A 21,397-nucleotide genomic window follows, 5' to 3' on the forward strand; every position below is an offset into this window, starting at 1 on the left:
TGGATAGAGAGGATGCGAGTAGCTAATAAAATGTAACTTTTATTAAGTAATAAATTAAAAAAATATTGTTATACACTTTACAAACACATATAATATACAAAAGGGTTAGGTAGATGATGGGCTAAATATCTATATGTGTAGTGATGGGATTTCCCTGTTTCTGAGACCACTGTTAATAGGAGGTGGTAAGGGGATGAGAGTTCAATAAGTTTTGTATCAAAAATGTTACATAGAGTCCCAAATGGTACGTTCAGTTACAATATATCATCGTACCTCACCACAAATTATATCCAGGGTCTGTCAGGATCAATAAATACGTAAATAAGCTAACTATTACTGTGACCCCATACATCTACTTTTAGTTAAAAGTAAGAATTAAAAGATCATCCATTCACGGAATGTGAGAGATAATATATCGTTATGTAAAATTGTGTTCAAAGGAAAACACAGGGGTGTGTTGTACACATACTTCTCCTGAAATGCGGTAGTTATTACCTATATCTCTATAAACCCTATTATCAACAAAGTAGCATAAGTAAAATGTAATCACTCTCACCAATGGGCATCTACCTCAGACCCCAAATAGAAAAAGCTAGGTTGGGAAAGAGTACCAGTGATTGTCTCACACGTTGCTGATTTAGCACTTAAAACCTCTGCTTTTATATCCTGTTAGGAGGTCGCTCATTTATAGTGTAGCCAGCTACGTTAGAGAGGTAACAAGTTAGATTAAAGCCTAAAGATAAGAGACTGAATGCCATATAAGGCCAACATTAAAAAAGTATTATGCTCGTTTTTAAACAAAATTAAATTAAGGCAGGAGAAGCAGTGCGAACGCCTGATGCGCGTTTTGCCAACTGTTTTTTCAAAGGCCAAGTTTGTATTTAACTAGGTGGTTAGTAAATAGTTAATAACTATTTACTAACTAGTCGACCTAGTTAAAATAAATACAAACTTAACTGTGAATAAAAAGAAACCTAAGCTAGCTACAATGTAACTATTAGTTATATTGTAGCTACTTTAGGTTTTATTTCACAGGTAAGTATTATTACTGTATTATTTAGTTAAAATAGTAACTTTAATTTAGATCTAATTTCATTATGTTAAAGTTAGGGGGGGTTAGGGTTACGTTAGGGTTATGGTTACATTAGGGATAGTGTTAGATTTAGAGGTTAATATAGTTTAATTTAGGTTGTTGCTATGTGGGGGGGTGGTGGTTTAGGGGTTAATAGGTTTATTTAGTTAATATTTGTAAGTTTAATTTAGATCTATTTTAATTATGTTAAAGTTGGGGGGTGTTAGGGTTACGTTAGGGATAGGGATTAATAGTTTAATTTAGGTTGTTGCGATGTGGGGGGCTGGTGGTTTAGGGGTTAATATGTTTATTTAGTGGTAGTGATGTGGGAGGTCAGAGGTTTAGGGGTTAATAGCTTTATTTAGGAGGTGGCGATATCGGGAGCGGTGGAATAGGGGTTAATAACTTTAATATAGTTTGGCAATGTTGGAGTGCGGTGGATAAGGGGTTAATAACTTTAGTATAGTGGCGGCGATATCGGGAGCGGCAGATTAGGGGTCAATAATGTTATTTAGGTGGTGGCGATATCGGGAGCGGTAGATTAGGGGTTAATAACCGTAGGCAAGCGTCGGCGATGTCGGGGGCAGCAGATTAGGCGTGTTTAGACTCAGGGTTTATGTTAGGGTGTTAGGTTTAAACTGTCTTTTCTTTTTCCCCATAGACATTAATGGGGCTGCGTTACGGAGCTTTTGTTTCCGCGATCGCAGGTGTTAGACTTTTTTTTAGCCGGCTCTCTCCAGTGATGTCTATGGGGAAAGTGTGCACGAGCACGTCAAAACACCGCTTGTTTTGTGTGCAGTATGTCCATATCGCAAGCGCAAGCAGTGTTTTTCAAAACTTGTAATGGCAGCACTATAGGGGTTAAATAACGCCACTTTTGTTGCGTTCTTTACTTTCCTTATAGCGCTCAAAACTCGTATTTTAGGTGATTGTTAATGCTATTTCACCGAATGTATTCTTCATCTACAATTACAATGTGTCTCATATAGAGGAACAGACATCTAACAGACAATATTATGTTAACCACTCTCTGAGGATATGGACTGTACAACCTAGACTATTGCATTATTGTTATGACACCTATCTCTCACCATGAGATATTATGTATAAAATGTTTCCTCTATTCACCTGTAACCCTATGAACATTTTTCAATAAAAAAATATTTAAAAATAAAATAAGAATAGCAATAATAATGAAAACCTATGGGGTTTCTGATAATAAGGTGCAAGTCCACTGTGAATAACCTAAAAAATATTTTTTTTATTTTTGATTCTGTTTTTTATAGTGCACTACATTTATTTTTCCATTTTTTTCATAATGGATTAACGCCTTTTTTGGATTATCACATCACAACACTATTTGAAGATCATCATTTCATTTACTCTCAGGACTTTACCAAGAATATTTCACATTTTACATCTTGGAAATTTTGGACTATACCCTATATTGGGATTTTCTATAAATTTTCTATTCCACCATTGGGATTTGCTTAACCCATTGATCATTATATGTTTTCATTTGCAATAATAAATGTACTCATTTTACATATAACAGTAATTGCCTGATATCATACTTTAGCCTGCAAGCGCGCCTATTATTTGTCTACAACAGTGCTTTCCAAACTGTGTGTCGGGACACACTAGTGTGTCGGCAGCAGTGTGTAGGTGTGTCCCTGCTTCAGCACAATTTTGTAAAATTTTTTTTTTTTTTTTGGTTTCTGACTTTCCGCCTGCCTGCTACGCATATCACATGGTTGACACGTGATTGATACCTAGGGGGACACAGATCATCTTAACCTATTAGCGCAGCACAGCGGGAACTGAAACTATTCCCATTGGCGGCACATTGGCCCCTGACTGCACGTGTAGTCTCCTCAATCGGCTTGTGACTACATGTGTAGTCAGTGAGTGGGACAGCAGTGTGTTTGTAGTCAGTCAGACTTACAGAGCTCTGAGGGCGGTAGCTTAAACGCTGAGCTGAAGTCAGTGTTGTTTTTTTTGCAGCTAGCTCTCAGTAGTGCATTGCTGCTCCTGCTCTTGATATATAGATAGGAAGTGGAAGCTTAAGAAATGCTTGATGATGAAATGCGAGTGTCTTTATCTAATATTCCACCAAATATTCAGAAACTGTGTTCATCCCATCAACCTCATACATCCCATTAACCTCATACATCCCATTAAAATATCAAGTAGCTATTGGTGTTATTAAACTTTTTTTAATTCTTGTACATACATACTGTTACTTGTAAATACATTTCATTATTATATGATTCATGTATGTGTCCGTATCTCTTAAAACAAGTTAGTTTAACCTCCTTTTTGCTAGTACAACTGAATTACTGTGTCGCGAAATGATGTAGGTTTAAAAAGTGTGTCACCAACATGAAAAGTTTGGAAAGCTCTGGTCTACAATATCCTTTACCTAGATCCCGTTAGGTGATCTAAAATAGTGAGCTTCTATGTGCAATTTGGCGCTGTCAACTATAATATTCACTATCAATATAATACAATAACAGTACTGGTGTTATTAAAATATTTTTTTGCTTAATTGCGACTTTCGTAGGAACCTATTGTAAAAATACATTTCCATCTGCACCACTGCTAAATGATCTTAATGCATCTTTTAAAGGGACAGTAAACACCAAAAATTGTTATTGTTTAAAAAGATAGATAATCCCTTTATTTACCATTCCCTAGTTTTGCATTGCTAACACTGTTATATTAACCCCTTAAGGACCAGAGACGTACCCTGTATGTCGCTGGCCTTTTTTTGGGACTTGATTGTTTTATAGCGCGGTCTTGCTACCAGCGTTGAGACTGCTCTATTCCACAAAGCCTGCTGGAGGGAGTGCATTAATAGTGTGTTCTTGCTAGACTTGTGCTATTATGTCCTGAAAAAACCCTTAATGACCAGTGACATACAGGGTACATTGTGGTCATTAAGGGGTTAATATACTTTTTACCTCTATGATTATCTTGTATCTAAGCTTCTGCAGACAGCCTCCTTATCTCAGAACTTTTGACATAAATGCATTTCAGGCAATTAGTGCTGACTCTTTAATAACTCGACTGGGGTGAGCACAAGCACCTAGATTACGAGTTTTACTTTACGGTTTTAAAAACCATAAAGCAGTCATTACGAGTCGTGTCGGTATAGCTGTACCGCAAGCATTTTAGCCAATGCAACATCAATCCCGCACTCAAAAAAAATGACGTTTTTGCGTGGGATTTCCATAGCGCCGGTATTACAAGTTGTGCAATGAGGCTATAATGCTTGCGTTCCAGCCTATACCAACACGATCCGTTCCACTGTCTGAGACCAGTAGTTATGAGTTTTGCGCAACAAAACTGTTACACAAAACTCATAACTAAAATGTTACAAAGTACACTAACACCCATAAACTACCTATTAACCCCTAAACCGAGGCCCTCCCGCATCGCAAACACTATATTAAAGTTATTAACTCCTAATCTGCCGTCCACCCACATCCCCGCCACTATAATAAAGTTATTAACCCTAAAAAAAAATCTAAGATTGCAAAAAATAACAAACACTAAATTACAAAAAATAACAAACTAAATTATTCAAAATAAAAACAATTACACCTAATCTAATAGCCCTATAAAAATAAAAAAGCCCCCCCAAAATAAAAAACCCTAGGCTACAATAAACTACAATAGCCTTTAAAAGGGCCTTTTGTAGGGCATTGCCCTAAAGAAATCAGCTCTTTTACCTGAAAAAAATACAAAAAACCCCTAACAGTAAAACCCACCACCCAACCAACCCCCCAAAATAAAAAAAACTAACCTAAAAAACTCTTAACAAAAACCTAAGCTACCCATTTCCCTGAAAAGGGCATTTGTATGGGCATTGCCCTTAAAATTGCATTTAGCTCTTTTGCATTGCCCTTTAAAGGGCATTTAGCTCTTTAAAAAAAGCCCAAAACCTAATATAAAAAAAAAACACCCAAAAAAAGTTTAAAAAAAATAAATAACAAAAAACCCTGACGATCCACTTACAGTTTCTGAAGTCCGGACATCCAGGCGGCGAGGTCTTCATCCATCCAGGTGGCGTCTTCTATCTTCATCCAGGTTGCAACTTCTATCTTTATCCTGGGGTCGTCTTCTATCTTCATCCCAGTGAAGCGGGTCCATCCTTCAAGACATCCGGCACGGAGGGTCCTCTTCATACGGTCGCCGCCGTACACTGAATCTTCAATGCAAGGGAGCCTTTTCAAAATGGCATCCCTTGCATTCCTATTGGCTGATTTGATTTTTTAAATTCAAATCAGCCAATAGGATGAGAGCTACTGAAATCCTATTAGCTGTTAAAATCAGAGAATAGGATGAGAGCTACTGAAATTCTATTGGCTATTCAAATCAGCCAATAGAATTTCAGTAGCTCTCATCCTATTGGCTGATTTGAACAGCCAATAGGATTTCAGTAGCTCTCATCCTATTGGCTGATTTGAATTTCAAAAATCAAATCATCCAATAGGAATGCAAGGGAAGCCATTTTGAAAAGGCTCTCCTGCCTTGAAGACACAGTGTATGGCGGCGACCGTATGAAGAGGACACTCCGCGCTGGATGTCTTAAAGGATGGACACGCTCCACGCCGCTGGGATGAAGATAGAAGACCCTACCGGGATGAAGATAGAAGATGCCGTCTGGATGGATGAACACCTCGCTGCCTGGATAAAGGCTTCTCGGCGCCTGGATGTCCGGACTTCAGAAACTGTGAGTGGATCTTCGGGGGTTAGTGTTAGTTTTTTTTTACTTTTTTGGGTTGTTTTTTTTTTTTAAGATTAGGGTTTTGGCTTTTTTAAAAGAGCTAAATGCCTTTTTAAGGGCAATGCAAAAGAGATAAATGCCCTTTTAAGGGCAATGCCCATACACATGCCCTTTTCGAAGCAATGGGTAGCTTAGGTTTTTGTTAGAGTTAGGTTTTTTATTTTGGGGGGTTGGTTGGGTGGTGGGTTTTACTGTTGGGGGGTCTTTGTATTTTGTTTTCATGTAAAAGAGCTGATTGCTTTAGGGGCTTATTGTAGGCTAGAGTTTTTTTTTTATTTTGAAAGGCTTTTTTATTTTTATAGGGCTATTAGATTAGGTGTAATTGATTTTATTTTTGATAATTTCGTTTGTTATTTTTTGTAATTTAGTGTTTGTTATTTTTTGTAATTTACGGCTAGATTACGAGTCTTGCGTTATGAGTAAAAAAGCAGCGTTAAAGTCTTTCGGATTTAGGGGCACCGCACAATTTTTTGGCCTTACCACAAATCAACTTACGCAAATTGCGTATAGTCTTTTTTCTATGGGACTTCCATAGCGCCGGTATTACGAGCTTGACCTCGGAGGCCAAAAAGTGAGCGGTTCACCCTATCCCGTCAAGATTCGTACCGCATTTTAAAGTCAGTAGTTATGAGTTTTACACTACAAAGCCGTAGCATAAAACTCATAACTAAAGTGCTAAAAAGTACACTAACACCCATAAACTACCTATTAACCCCTAAACCGAGGCCCTCCCGCATCGCAAACACTAAAATAAAATTATTAACCCCTAATCTGCCGCTCTGAACATCGCTGCCACTATAATAAATATATTAACACCTAAACCGCCGCACTTCTGCATCACAAACATTAGTAAAATATTATTAACCCATAATCTGCCATCCCTAACATCGCCACCACCTACCTACATTTATTAACCCCTAATCTTCCGCCCCCAGCGTCACCGCCACTATATTACATTTATTAACCCCTAAATCTAAGTCTAACCCTAACACCCCCTAACTTACATATAATTAAAATAAATCTAAATAAAACTTACTATCATTACCTAAATAATTCCTGTTTAAAACTAAATACTTACCTATAAAATTAACCCTAAGCTAGCTACAATATAACTAATAGTTACATTGTAGCTAGCTTAGGGTTTATTTTTATTTTACAGTCAAGTTTGTATTTATTTTAACTAGGTAGAATAGTTACTAAATAGTTATTAACTATTTACTAACTACCTAGCTAAAATAAATACAAATTTACCTGTAAAATCAAAACTAACCTAAGTTACACTAACACCTAACCTAACCCTACAATTTAATACATTCCCTAAATTAAATACAATTAACTAAATTCAAAACAATTAGCTAAATTAAAAACATAACAAAACACTAAATTACAGAAAATAAAAAACAAATTACAATATCTTCAAACTAATTACACCTAATCTAATAGCCCTATTAAAATAAAAAAAGCCCCCCCCAATATAACGTACCGCACCCCTCATAATGCAAAACTCATAATCTGGCCGTTAGTTTTTTATTTTTTGTAATTTAATATTGTTTATTTGTTGTAATTTTAGATTATTTTTTTTAGTAGTGTTCGTTTTTTTTATGTGTAATTTAGTTTCTTTAATTGGTAGTTATTTTCATTTTAGTATAATAATTATGTTAGGTTAATTTTCAGTTTAAACTTAGTTTTTTTTATTTCACAGGTAAGATTTTATTTATTTTAAGATAGGGATATTGTAATTTTAATATAAAGTTAGGGGGTAATAGGTTTAGGGGTTTATAGTTTAGTTTAGTTTTTTGCGATGTGGGGGGCTGGCGGTTTAGGGGTTAATAGGTTTATTTCGTAGCGGTGATGTGGGAGGCCAGAGGTTTAGGGGTTAATAACTTTATTTAGTGGTGGCGGCTGTGGCAGGGAGCGGCGGAATAGGGGTTAATAGCTTTATTAAAGTGTCAGCGATGTTGGGGTGTGGGTGAATAGGGTTAATAACTTTATTATAGTGGCGGCGATGTCGGGGAGCGGAATCCCCAAGACTTATACATTTGAAAGGTTAGGCTAATACCTTTCCAGCGGTGGGTCTTGGGGGTCTGTAGCTGCTTAGATGCCTGATATGCAGGCTTCTAAGCAGCATGCCCCCATTTACCTATATTGTACATTGTAAATTTTAAATAAAGTTGTGCAGTGACGTCATTGCACGTGACATCACCGTGCAAAATGTGAAGCCCCGGCGATGCCTGTCACTATACAGGCCATGTCCCCGGGGTGGGAGTCAATGGTAGCCCACGATTGCCCTCAAGGTGGGTGAGTGCTAGCGACGGCTCTGGGCACTCACAGGGTTAATATGAGTTAGACAAGAATGTGTCAGTACATTCCTTAAAGGGTCAAATATCAGCTCTTTCTGTCTTATTTCACCGTAAACTAGCAAAGTTTCCTGATGTTCAAACCTTTGGTTAGAATTTCATCTGTGATAAAGCCCATTTATCCACCATAAACTCACCTATTTTTATTTATTTTTTAAAAAATTGTTTCTTCAGCAAATTTAAATGAGCAGAAGTCCAGTCTATTTGTCTATTTTTCTAATTCTTTTAGAGGACAAAAGGCTAATTCAGTTGCTTTTGCCTCTTAGTTAACACAAGTATTTTAACAAAGCTTACTTGGTGGCGGGGCAGGTGCCCCCTAAATGGATTACTGCCAATTATACTGGATCAGTTTCTACTTCTTGGGAGTTCAAAAATTAAACTTCAATGGAACAGATTTGCAAGGCTGCAACTTGGTCTTCTTTACATACATTTACCAAATTTTTCATTTCAATGTTTTTGCCTCCTCTGCAAGTGTCTGGCAAATAGTAACTGCCTTCTTTTTGTCCCACCCATTCTTTCGTGGACCCCACAGGTTGGGTATTAGAGCCTGCACGTCCAGGCTCATGGACTTTCACAATCCTATTAAAGAAAACTAAATTGATGCTTACCTGATAAATTCCTTTCTTTCATGATGGTGAGGGTCTACAAGACCTCACCTTCTTACATTTTTATTTTTGGTGGCAGTTTAATTTACACCTCATCACCCCCTGATTTTTCTTTCCTACCTTTCTGTTAACCTTCCTTCTGCTCGGCTATATGCTAAACTGAGTAGCACGGGGAGGTAGGAGGCTTTAAAAGCTCTTTTTTGTTTATTTTATATTAATTTTAACAGGCTTGTTGTTAGGAGTTAAATGTTTGCTTACTTAAGCACTGGAACCCAATTATTAACTGGCCTTTGGGCATTTAAATGAGAGCTCAAAGGTACATGAAAAAAATACTTTTTAATTTAATTACATCTTCAAAATAACTTAGTTCTCTTGGCATATTTTGCTAAAATATATCTAGGTAGGCTAGCTGGGAGCAAGCTAATGATTGGTGGCTACTCGTGAATGCCTCATGTCATTGGCTCACTATATAGACCTTTTTCTTCCATAAGGCAGGGAGATCAGAGTTCACAACTTCATTCCTTAATATAGGGAAATACAACTCCTGGCCACCAGGAGGAGGCAAAGACACCCCAGCTAAAGGCTTAAATATCCCTCCAACTTCCCCTATCCACCAGTCATTCTTTGCCTTTCGTCACTATTGGAGGTGGCAGAGAAGTGTCAGAAGGCAGACTGCTACTACGTCTTATCTATCTTTCTTGTTGAGGAGTGTCATCCGCTTAGCTTATAAGACAGCGGGATGACAGCCTCCTGAGAGGATAACAGCTTATTCCACTAGAGCAGTGGCTTCCTCTTGGGCTTTTAAGAACAAAGTCTCAATGGATCAGATTTGTAAGGCGGCTACCTGGTCCTCCTTACACACTTTTTCTAAATTTTACAAGTTTGATGTTTTTGCTTCGGGTGAAGCAGCTTTTGGGAGAAACGTTTTGCAGGCTGTGGTGCGCTCCGAATAGGGGTTGTCTCTTTTTTTCTGTTCCCTCCCCTTATTCATTCAGTGTCCTCTGGAGCTTGGATATCATTTTCCCAACAGTAAAGAATGAAGTTGTGGACTTTCCCTGCCTTATGGAAGGAAAACATAATTTATGCTTACCAGATAAATTACTTTCCACGGCCCCGCCCTTAATTTTTTTTTTTTTATGTGCGGCTACCTTTTTATATTATTTCTTCTGGCACCTTTTATTCCCTGATGTTTCTCCTACTTTTCCTTGTTCCCTCGGCAGAATGACTGGGGGATAGGAGAAGTGGGAGGGATATTTAAGCCTTTGGCTGGGGTGTCTATGCCTCGTCCTGGTGGCCAGGTGTTGTATTTCCCAACAGTAAGGAAAGAAGTCGTGGACTCTCCCTGCCATGAAGGAAAGGAATTTATCTGGTAAGCATAAATTATGTTTCTATCTATAAGGCAGAGAGAGTCCACAACTTCATTCCTTACTGTTGAGAAATACAACACCCGGCCACCAGGAGGAGGCAAGCACACACCAGCCAAATGCTTAAATATCTCTCCCACTTCCCCTATCCTCCCAATCATTCTTTGCCTTTCGTTACAAGAGGAGGGGCAGATTGGGATGGCAGAGAAGTGTCAGAAGATTTTGGATAGTCCTGTAATGAGTATGTTCCCTTCAAGAGAGGACTGGAGTTTTAAGTAATAATGTCAACCTCTCAGTGAGAATATTGATGAAAGTTAGAGTCTGGAGATGCAGGGAAAGTTTTTCTGCGAATCCATCCAAACTGTTGACTAACAACCCCTGAGCAATCAGTGTTGACAAGTTTCACTGCTTGCTTTTACACACAGACTGTCACACTTGAGAGGCTGTATCTGTTCCACAGCATGGATCCTGGAGGGTAATACCGCTTTATTATATATAGCAGGGATTCTAATATAGGGTCACAGTGTGTGTGGCTTCTTTACAGGGAGTGCAGAATTATTAGGCAAATGAGTATTTTGACCACATCATCCTCTTTATGCATGTTGTCTTACTCCAAGCTGTATAGGCTCGAAAGCCTACTACCAATTAAGCATATTAGGTGATGTGCATCTCTGTAATGAGAAGGGGTGTGGTCTAATGACATCAACACCCTATATCAGGTGTGCATAATTATTAGGCAACTTCCTTTCCTTTGGCAAAATGGGTCAAAAGAAGGACTTGACAGGCTCAGAAAAGTCAAAAATAGTGAGATATCTTGCAGAGGGATGCAGCACTCTTAAAATTGCAAAGCTTCTGAAGCGTGATCATCGAACAATCAAGCGTTTCATTCAAAATAGTCAACAGGGTCGCAAGAAGCGTGTGGAAAAACCAAGGCGCAAAATAACTTCCCATGAACCGAGAAAAGTCAAGCGTGCAGCTGCCAAGATGCCACTTGCCACCAGTTTGGCCATATTTCAGAGCTGCAACATCACTGGAGTGCCCAAAAGCACAAGGTGTGCAATACTCAGAGACATGGCCAAGGTAAGAAAGGCTGAAAGACGACCACCACTGAACAAGACACACAAGCTGAAACGTCAAGACTGGGCCAAGAAATATCTCAAGACTGATTTTTCTAAGGTTTTATGGACTGATGAAATGAGAGTGAGTCTTGATGGGCCAGATGGATGGGCCCGTGGCTGGATTGGTAAAGGGCAGAGAGCTCCAGTCCGACTCAGACGCCAGCAAGGTGGAGGTGGAGTACTGGTTTGGGCTGGTATCATCAAAGATGAGCTTGTGGGGCCTTTTTGGGTTGAGGATGGAGTCAAGCTCAACTCCCAGTCCTACTGCCAGTTTCTGGAAGACACCTTCTTCAAGCAGTGGTACAGGAAGAAGTCTGCATCCTTCAAGAAAAACATGATTTTCATGCAGGACAATGCTCCATCACACGCGTCCAAGTACTCCACAGCGTGGCTGGCAAGAAAGGTATAAAAGAAGAAAATCTAATGACATGGCCTCCTTGTTCACCTGATCTGAACCCCATTGAGAACCTGTGGTCCATCATCAAATGTGAGATTTACAAGGAGGGAAAACAGTACACCTCTCTGAACAGTGTCTGGAAGGCTGTGGTTGCTGCTGCATGCAATGTTGATGGTGAACAGATCAAAACACTGACAAAATCCATGGATGGCAGGCTTTTGAGTGTCCTTGCAAAGAAAGGTGGCTATATTGGTCACTGATTTGTTTTTGTTTTGTTTTTGAATGTCAGAAATGTATATTTGTGAATGTTGAGATGTTATATTGGTTTCACTGGTAAAAATAAATAATTGAAATAGGTATATATTTGTTTTTTGTTAAGTTGCCTAATAATTATGCACAGTAATAGTCACCTGCACACACAGATATCCCCCTAAAATAGCTATAACTAAAAACAAACTAAAAACTACTTCCAAAACTATTCAGCTTTGATATTAATGAGTTTTTTGGGTTCATTGAGAACATGGTTGTTGTTCAATAATAAAATTAATCCTCAAAAATACAACTTGCCTAATAATTCTGCACTCCCTGTATACCTCAATAGGATCAAGGGTTAATATTTCCTTCAGGGAGATTATTTGGAACAGTTTGGGGGATTTTATGTACTGCTTTCACTTTGTGAGGGTTTAAGACTGTGTGCTTTTGGCTTGGAACAAAACGCTTTCATTATTTAACAAATATCTTGAATCATGATTTCCAGGCTACCAAATTTTAAAGGAGTTGTGCAGCTTATATTATCTTAGTGCCCTTTTTCATAGCAGGTAAAGTCCTGTCTTGCGCACCACGTGACTGGGTGCAGTCTCTTTCACTTCCTTACGATCCTGCAGCAGACATCGCTCCTTGAGGAGAGCGGTTTCACTGATAGCCTGTCTGGGTCTAGGAGGTAGTGAGTGCCCCAGCTATTGGGAATATAAAGGTGCCGTTTTATATATAAAGTGCTTTATTGTGTTCATTTTTTTATTCCATCAGTGAGAGTACATACCAAAGATATGGAGGGCTCTGATACTACATTAGAAGGTTCCGCTCCTTCTGTTGTGAATAATAATACCTGTTTATACTGTGAGGAGGCTATGGTTTTCCCACCTGCTCAATTTTGTTCCATTTGCCTGGGCATGTTTTAAAGTCTAAAAAGGGAGCTAAGTCTGCTAATACACTTAGTGCAATTAGTCCCTCTGAGCCAACTAACTCTCAGGATTCTATGTCTCGAGAGATTACTACCCTCTACTCAAACTGCTCCACATGCAATCCCCCTCGGCACAACTAATTCTCCATCTGGAGGGGGCCTTTTTCCTGCTGACTTTACCGTGCAGCTACACTCGGCGGTGTCTGCGAACCTGAGTGCCCTAACTATCTCTGGGAAACACAAGAGAAAGGTCAAACATAGTTCTCCTGACTTAGAGTCATCTAAATTTCTGTCGGATCTAGCTTGTATTTCCCAGCTATCCGAGGATGAGTTAACCTCTATAGCTTCAGAGGGTGAACTTTCTGAGTCTGTTACTAAATTTCCTCCAGCGGAGGAACCCTCCTTTAGATAAACTCCTTCATTTGTGATGCGAATATGCAGATTATACGCCTAAATGCAAAGTCTTTAGGTTTCACTGTCCTAGCCCACCGGGCTCTCTGGTTGAAGTCTTGGTCTTCGGATATTTCTTCTAAATCCAGACTCCTTTCTCTTCCCTTCAAGGGGAAGATATTATTCAGTCCAGGGCTGGACTTGATTATTTCTACGGTTACTGGAGGGAAGGGTGCCTTCCTACCACAGGATAAGAAGAACAGCCCTAAGGGACGGTAATCATCTAAGTTTTGTTCCTTTCATGCAGACAAGTCGCAATGATCTCAACCTTCATCCAAGCCCGAGCAGCCCAAGAGTACTTGGAAGCCGGCTCAGTCCTGGAACAAGTCCAAACAGACAAAGAAGCCCGCCGAAAAAAAATCGGCATGAAGGGGCAGCCCCCGATTCGGGATCGGATCGAGAAGGGGGCAGATTGTCGCTTTTCTCAGATGCATGGTTTCAGGATATTCAGGATCCTTGGGTTCTGGAGGTCGTATTTCAGGGATACTGGATAGGATTCAAATCTCTTCCCCCAAGGGGCAGATTCCTACTCTCCAGACTGTCTACAAGACCAGAAAAGAGGACTGCCTTTTTAGTTTGCATTCGGGATCTAGCCTCTTTAGGAGTAACTGTCCCAGTACCTACATCAGAAAGAGGTCTGGGGTTCTATTCAAACCTCTTTGTGGGTCCCAAAAAGGAGGGAACTTTTCATTCAATTCTGGACCTGAAGTGCCTAAACAAGTTTTGAGTGTCCCCTCTTTCAAAATGGAGACAATACTTTAATTCTTCCCCTGGTTCAGGAAGGACAGTTTATGACCACCATAGACCTGAAGGATGTATACCTTCATGTTCCGATACACGAGGAACATTTTCAGTTCCTGAGGTTTCTGGACCAGCACTTCCAGTTCATAGCACTTCTGTTTGGCTTAGTTACTGCTTCAAGGATATTTAAGAAGGTTCTGGAGGCTCTTCTAGCGGTCGCCAGAACATGAAGTATTGCAGTAGCACCTTACCTGGACGATATCTTGGTACAAGCACCATCTTTTTGTCTAGCAAGGGAGCACTTGGAATTCCTTAGTCTTCTTCGATCACATGGATGGAAGATAAACTTGAAAAAGAGTTCTCTTACTCCAAATACCAGGGTGAATTTCCTAGGTTAGGTGATACTCTATATCCATGTAGATCTTTCTAACAGTTCAGAGATTTTGCAAGCTTACATCAGCATGTCTTGCTCTCCAGGCCTCCTTGAGTCCTTCGGTGGCCAAGTGTATGGAGGTGATTGGACTCATGGTGTCTTGTATGGCTATCATTACTTTTGCCAGATTCCATCTCAGACCCTTACAGCTATGCATGCTGAGGCAATGGAATGGCGACTGTTCTGATCTGTCCCAACAGATAGTAATGGACAGCTCGAGAGATTTGCTCTCTTGCCTGGCTCTGTCAAGACCACCTGTCCCAAGGCACGCGCTTCTTGAGACCGTCCTGGGAGATTATGACTACAGACGCAAGTCTATCTAGCTGGGGAGCCGTTTGGGGTGCCAGGAGGCACAAGGCCAGGCCATGGACTCAGAAGGAGTTCTCTCTACTGATCAATATCTTGGAACTCTGGGCAATCTTCAATGCTCTGAAGGCTCGGCCCCTTCTGGGTTCATCCCAGTTTATCAGATTCCAATCAGACAATATAACTTTGATAGCCTACATCAACCATCAGGGGGGAACGAGAAGTTCCTTAGCGATGAGAGAAGTATCTCAAATTCTAGAATGGGTGGAGCCCCACAATTGTATACTGTCTGCGATCTACATTCCGAATGTGGACAACTGGGAAGCAGACTTCCTCAGCAGGCAATCCTTTCACCCGGGGAAATGATCTCTCCACCCAAGGTATTTGCAGTGATATGCATCAGATGGGAGATGCCAGAGAAAGACCTCCCGTCTAAATGCCAAACTACCCAGGTACAGATCGAGATTAAGGGATCCTCAAGCAGAACTAATAGATGCTCTAGCTGTTCCTTGGAGGTTCAGACTCATATATCTGTTTCCTCCATTACCTCTTCTTCCTCAGGTAGTGGCCCGCATCAATCAGGAGCAAGCATCAGTGATTCTAATTGCTCCATCCTGGCTGCGAAGTACTTGGTTCGCGGATCTAGTGGGGATGTCCTCACCTCCTCTTTGGAAGTTACCCTGTCACAGGGACTTGCTGCTACAGGGTCCATTTCTACATCAAAATCTAGATTCTCTGAGGCTGACTGCATGGAGATTGAACTTTTAGTCTTAGCCAAGAGAGGTTTCTCTGAGAGTGTCATTGACATTTTGATTCAGGCTCGTAAGCCAGTGACTCAATGCTTCTACCATAAGGTGTGGTGGACTTACCTGCACTGGTGTGAGAAGCGTAGTTTTTCTTGGCATTAGGATTAAAGTTGCCAGAATTTTATCTTTTCTCCAGGAGGGACTGGAGAAGGGTCTATCTGCTAGTTCCCTGAAGGGCAGATATCGGCCCTGTCAGTGTTGCTGTACAAGAGATTAGCTGAGATTCCGGATGTGCAGCCCTTTAAGGCCCTGACTAGGACCAGACCTATGTTTCAAAGGATGGCTCCGCCTTGGAGCCTCAATCTTGTTCTTTGTCTGTTGCAGCAGGCTCCGTTTGACCCCATGCATGTTATCTTGGAAGGTTCTATTTCTATTGGCTATTGCCTCAGCTCGCTGAGTCTCTGAGATTTCTTCTTTGCAATGTGACACCCCCTTACCTAGTTTTTCATGCCGATAAGGCGGTTTTACGTACTAAGTTAGGTTTCCTTCCTAAGGTGGTGTCAGATCGTAACATTAATCAAGAGATTTTTTTTCCTTCCTTGTGCCCTATCCTTCCTCGATGAAGGAGCATTTGCTTCACAACTTAGATGTGGTTTGTGCCTTGAAGTTTTACCTACTAAGGAGTTTAGACAATCTTCATCTTTGTTTGTCATCTATGCGGGTAAGCGTAGGGGTCAGAAAGTCACTACATCTTCTCTGTCTTTTTGGTTGAGGAGTGTCATCCACCTAGATTATGAGATAGTGGGACAACAGCCTCCTGAGAGGATTACGGCTCACTTTGCATTATGAGGGGTGTGGTACTAACTTACACGTTATTGTCACCACTCACTTACCTACAGCGCTGGTATTACAAGCTTTTATAAACCCGGCGTTATTAGGCAAGAAGTGAGCGTAGAGCAAAATTGTGCTCCATACCTCACTCCAATACCAGCGCTGCTTAAGTCAGTTGTAAGCTGGTTGTACGTGCTCGTGCACAATTTCCCCATAGACATCAAAGGGGAGAATCGGCTGAGAAATGTCTAACACCTGCTATAAAGCAGCGTAAAGCTTAGTAACGCAGCCCCATTGATTCCTATGAGGAAACAAAATTTATGTTTACACCTAACACCCTAACATGAACCCAGAGTCTAAACACCCCTAATCTTACACTTATTAACCCCTAATCTGCCGCCCCGACATCGCCGAAACCTACATTATACTTATTAACCCCTAATCTGCCGCTCCGGACATCGCCGCCACTATAATAAACATATTAACCCCTAAACCGCCGCACTCCCGCATCGCAAACACTAGTTATATAGTATTAACCCCTAATCTGCCATCCCTAACATCACCACCACCTACCTACATTTATTAACCCCTAATCTGCCGCCCCCAACGTCCCCGCCACTATACCAAATTTATTAACCCCTAAACCTAAATCTAATCCTAACCCTAACACCCAATAACTTAAATTAATTAAATTAGACTCTGTATACCTACGGCTTGACCCTCCTGGTCCTTAGGATTTTGATCCGCTTCCCACCACCTACCTGCATTTATCTGCCCTTAAAATGATGCCTTCCTATCCCTTTTTTCCCCTTTCCCTTTTTTTTCCCCTTTCCCCCGCCTACCACCCACTTCTTTCCCCTCCCCCCCCCCTTTTTTTTTTTTTTTTTTTTTTTCTTCTTCTTCCCCTCTCTCCTCTTTTAATATACTCTACTTCTCTTCTTTCTGTCCTCCTCCTATTTCTATCTGGAGATATCATCTATTGTTGAGACCTAAATATAGACTAACTCGCAGAGCGCTCTATCTTGCTGATATATATGTACTATCTGTGAGTTAAACCTGAAATGTCTGTTAATTATTTGTTGTTCAATGGTTATCATACTGTCATAATTACATGTCAATGCTGAACATGGATGCCAGTTCCTTATTATGTTGAAGGACTTTATACCTCGCTGAGAACTTTGAGAGCTCAGTTCTCTCATTACATTTTGTGAACTCTGCTCCGTGCACCTTACCATAATGCAAAATTCGCTGGATATGACTACTGTTCCTATAACCTTGATAACTGATGTTCTTAATTATGACTGTATTGTGAATGTTTCTATAAAGCATTTAAAACTAAAAAAAAAAAAAAATAATTAAATTAAATCTAAATCAAACCTACTATTGCTAACTAAATAATTCCTATTTAAAAATAAATACTTACCTATAAAATAAACCCTAAGCTAGCTACAATATAACTAATAGTTACATTGTAGCTATCTTAGGATTTATTTTTATTTTACAGGCAAGTTTGTATTTATTTTAACTAGGTAGAATAGTTACTAAATAGTTATTAACTATTTACTAACTATCTAGCTAAAATAAATACACATTTACCTGTAAAATAAAACCTAACCTAAGTTACACTATCACCTAATACTACACTACAATTAAATAAATTACCTAAATTAAATACAATTAAATAAATTAAATACAATAACCAAAATTACAAAAACAAAAACACTAAATTACACAAAATAAAAAATTTACAAGATATTTAAACTAATTACACCTACTAATAGCCCTATCAAAATAAAAAAAGCCCCCTAAAATAAAAAAAAACCCTAGCCTAAACTAAACTACCAATAGCCCTTAAAAGGGCCTTTTGCGGGCATTGCCCCAAAGAAATCAGCTCTTTTACCTGAAAAAAAATACAAACAACCCCCAACAGTAAAACCCACCACCCACACAACCAACTCCCCAAATAAAACCCTAACTAAAAAAACCTTAGCTCCCCATTGCCCTGAAAAGGGCATTTGGATGGGCATCGCCCTTAAAAGGGTATTTAGCTCTATTGCAGCCCAAAGCCCTAACCTAAAAATGAAACCCACCCAATAAACTCTTAAAAAAACCAAACACTAACTCCTGAAGATCCACTTACAGTTTTGAAGATCCGACATCCATCCTCAACGAAGCCGGGAGAAGTCCTCATCGAAGTGGCAAGAAAGTCCTCAACGAAGCCGGGAGAAGTCTTCATCCAAGTCGGGTGAAGTGGTCCTCCAGACGGACAGAAATCTTCATCCAGACGGCATCTTCTATCTTCATCCATACGGTGCGGAGCGGCTCCATCTTCAAGACATCGGACGCGGAGCATCCTCTTTACGACGACTAAATACGAATGAAGGTTCCTTTAAATTACGTCATCCAAGATGGCGTCCCTTAGATTCCGATTGGCTGATAGAATTCTATCAGCCAGTCGGAATTAAGGTTGAAAAAATCAGCCAATAGGATTGAGCTCGCATTCTATTGGCTGTTCCAATCAGCCAATAGAATGCCAGCTCAATCCTATTGGCTGATTGGATCAGCCAATAGGATTGAATTTAAATCCTATTGGCTGATTGCATCAGCCAATAGGATTTTTTCAACCTTAATTCCGATTGGTTGATAGAATTCTATCAGCCAATCGGAATCTAAGGGACGCCATCTTGGATGACGTCACTTAAAAGAACCTTCATTCGTCATTAGTCGTCAGAAAGAAGAGGATGCTCCGCGACGGATGTCTTGAAGATGGAGCCGCTCCGTGCCGGATGGATGAAGATAGAAGATGCTGTCTGGATGAAGACATCTGCCCGTCTGGGGGACCACTTCTTCCGGCTTGGATGAAGACTTCTCCCGGCTTCGTTGAGGACTTCTTGCCGCTTCGATGAGGACTTCTCCCGGCTTCGTTGAGGATGGATGTCAGATCTTCAAAACTGTAAGTGGATTTTCAGGGGTTAGTGTTAGGTTTTTTTAAGGGTTTATTGGGTGGGTTTTATTTTTAGGTTAGGGCTTTGGGCAGCAGTAGAGCTAAATGCCCTTTTAAGGGCAATGCCCATCCAAATGCCCTTTTCAGGGCAATGGCGAGCTTAGTTTTTTTCGTTAGGGTTATATTTGGGGGGTTGGTTGTGTGGGTGGTGGGTTTTACTGTTGGGGAGTTGTTTGTATTTTTTTTCAGGTAAAAGAGCTGATTTATTTTGGGCAATGCCCCGCAAAAGGCCCTTTTAAGGGCTATTGGTAGTTTAGTTTAGGCTAGGGGTTTTTTTATTTTGGGGGGGCTTTTTTTATTTTGATAGGGCTATTAGATTAGGTGTAATTAGTTTAAATATCTTGTAATTTGTTTTTTTATTTTGTGTAATTTAGTGTTTGGTTTTCTTGATATTTAGGTAATTTTATTTTATTTTTATGCTACGGCTTTGTAGTGTAAAACTCATAACTACTGACTTTAGAATACATTTACGAATCTTGCGGGATAGGTTGTACCGCTCACTTTTTGGCCACAAAAAAAAAGCTAATAATACCCGAGCTATGGAAGTCCCATTGAAAATAGACCATACGCAAATTGCGTAACTTGATTTGCGGTAAGGCAAAAAAAGTGTGCGGGACAGCTGTACCTACAAGACTCGTAATAGCAGGTACGAGTAAAAAAGCAGTGTTATGAGGCTTAACGCTGCTTTTTTACTCATAACGCAAGACTCGTTATCTAGCCGATTGCCTTTATTTAGATGGTTCTGATAAGAAGTTGTAAATAGCAGCAAGAAAATTAACCCCAACATCCTAAAATCATGAGGTCTTCATGACAATATATATAGCGAGAGATAAAAGTTTGAATTTTTTAAAGTGGTCTAGTCTAAATATATATTACACTTTTGTCAAACAAGCAGGAACTTGACTAATTACCACTTAGTTTGCAGGGCATGCCTAGGTAGCCCTAGCAGCCATTTGCTAGTGTTTCAAACCCTGTCAAAAAACTCTCCAGTTTTAACCCTAACATTGCATCCAGCTCTGGGTCACCAATGCACAAATACCTGCTACTAATTAAGCACCCACCCCTTAAAGACCAGCCTTAGCTTTAGAAGTAGAAATGTAAAAAAGTATGCAGCCTTGCATGTGATGTTCTACATATGTGACAAGTCTAACTTTACTGTTTTTATTCTTCTTGTTTTCTCCTGAAAGTCTGGAGAAGAACCAGATTACAAAACAAGGGGCAGAATCAGTTACCCAGGCTCTGATCAGCTGCCTCAGGATACAAGTTGTTCGGTAAGATTTAATCATGAGATTAACAGTTTGGGCCAGATTACAAGTGGAGCTCTATGTAACATTGCCGCTTGAGGGTTAACTGCGCTAGAAGTAAGCTTTTTGCGTGTGTTGGGTAGTGATCATATTACAAGTTGAAAGTAAACTGTTTTTGCTTGCGTGCTAACCCAACACACTTAAAAAGACGAAATTAGAATATCGCGCACTCGATAATGTATTCCCCCATGGAAGTCAATGGAGCAAACAAAAGTATTCACATATTGCGCTAACCCGACATGAAAATATGAATAGTTCACATTCCAATGTTCTTCACATAGCAGAATGTTTCTATTTATTCATAAAAAGCTATTTCTACATATATCTAATGCACTTTGCTACAATATAATATATATCTATACCTATATATATATATTTATATATATAAATAGGATTATATGTAGGTATAGCTATATACAGATATATATATAGGAATATATCTATTTATAAATACATAGAACATATTCTGCTATGTGCAGAACATTGGGATGTGAAATAAGTAAATACACAGTATAAAACTTTATTAAATATGAATTTTGGATAAATATGATTTTTCATGTTTTCATCTACTTAACTCCAATGCATATATATATATATATAATATATATATATATATATATATATATGTATTATAGTGTATATATATATATAAACATATGTATTTATATGTGTATATATGTCTGTAAATACATTATAC

At 39.5% G+C, this 21,397-nt stretch overlaps 1 protein-coding gene across 1 annotated transcript in view; it reads left to right on the forward strand.

The window, feature by feature from the left end:
- Nucleotides 1-20,667, forward strand: part of LOC128643920 (ran GTPase-activating protein-like) — a gene marked incomplete at both ends in the record, with an annotated part of 36,681 nt that extends 16,014 nt beyond the window's left edge. The window contains one exon of the mRNA XM_053696693.1: nucleotides 20,584-20,667. Within this exon, the coding sequence (XP_053552668.1) occupies nucleotides 20,584-20,667 (84 nt within the window). The remainder of the gene's footprint in view (nucleotides 1-20,583) is intronic.
- Between the last annotated feature and the right edge of the window lie 730 nt (nucleotides 20,668-21,397).

The sequence above is a fragment of the Bombina bombina genome, unplaced genomic scaffold (assembly GCF_027579735.1).
Source record: "Bombina bombina isolate aBomBom1 unplaced genomic scaffold, aBomBom1.pri scaffold_1723, whole genome shotgun sequence".
In the NCBI taxonomy this organism is placed as follows: Eukaryota; Metazoa; Chordata; class Amphibia; order Anura; family Bombinatoridae; genus Bombina; species Bombina bombina.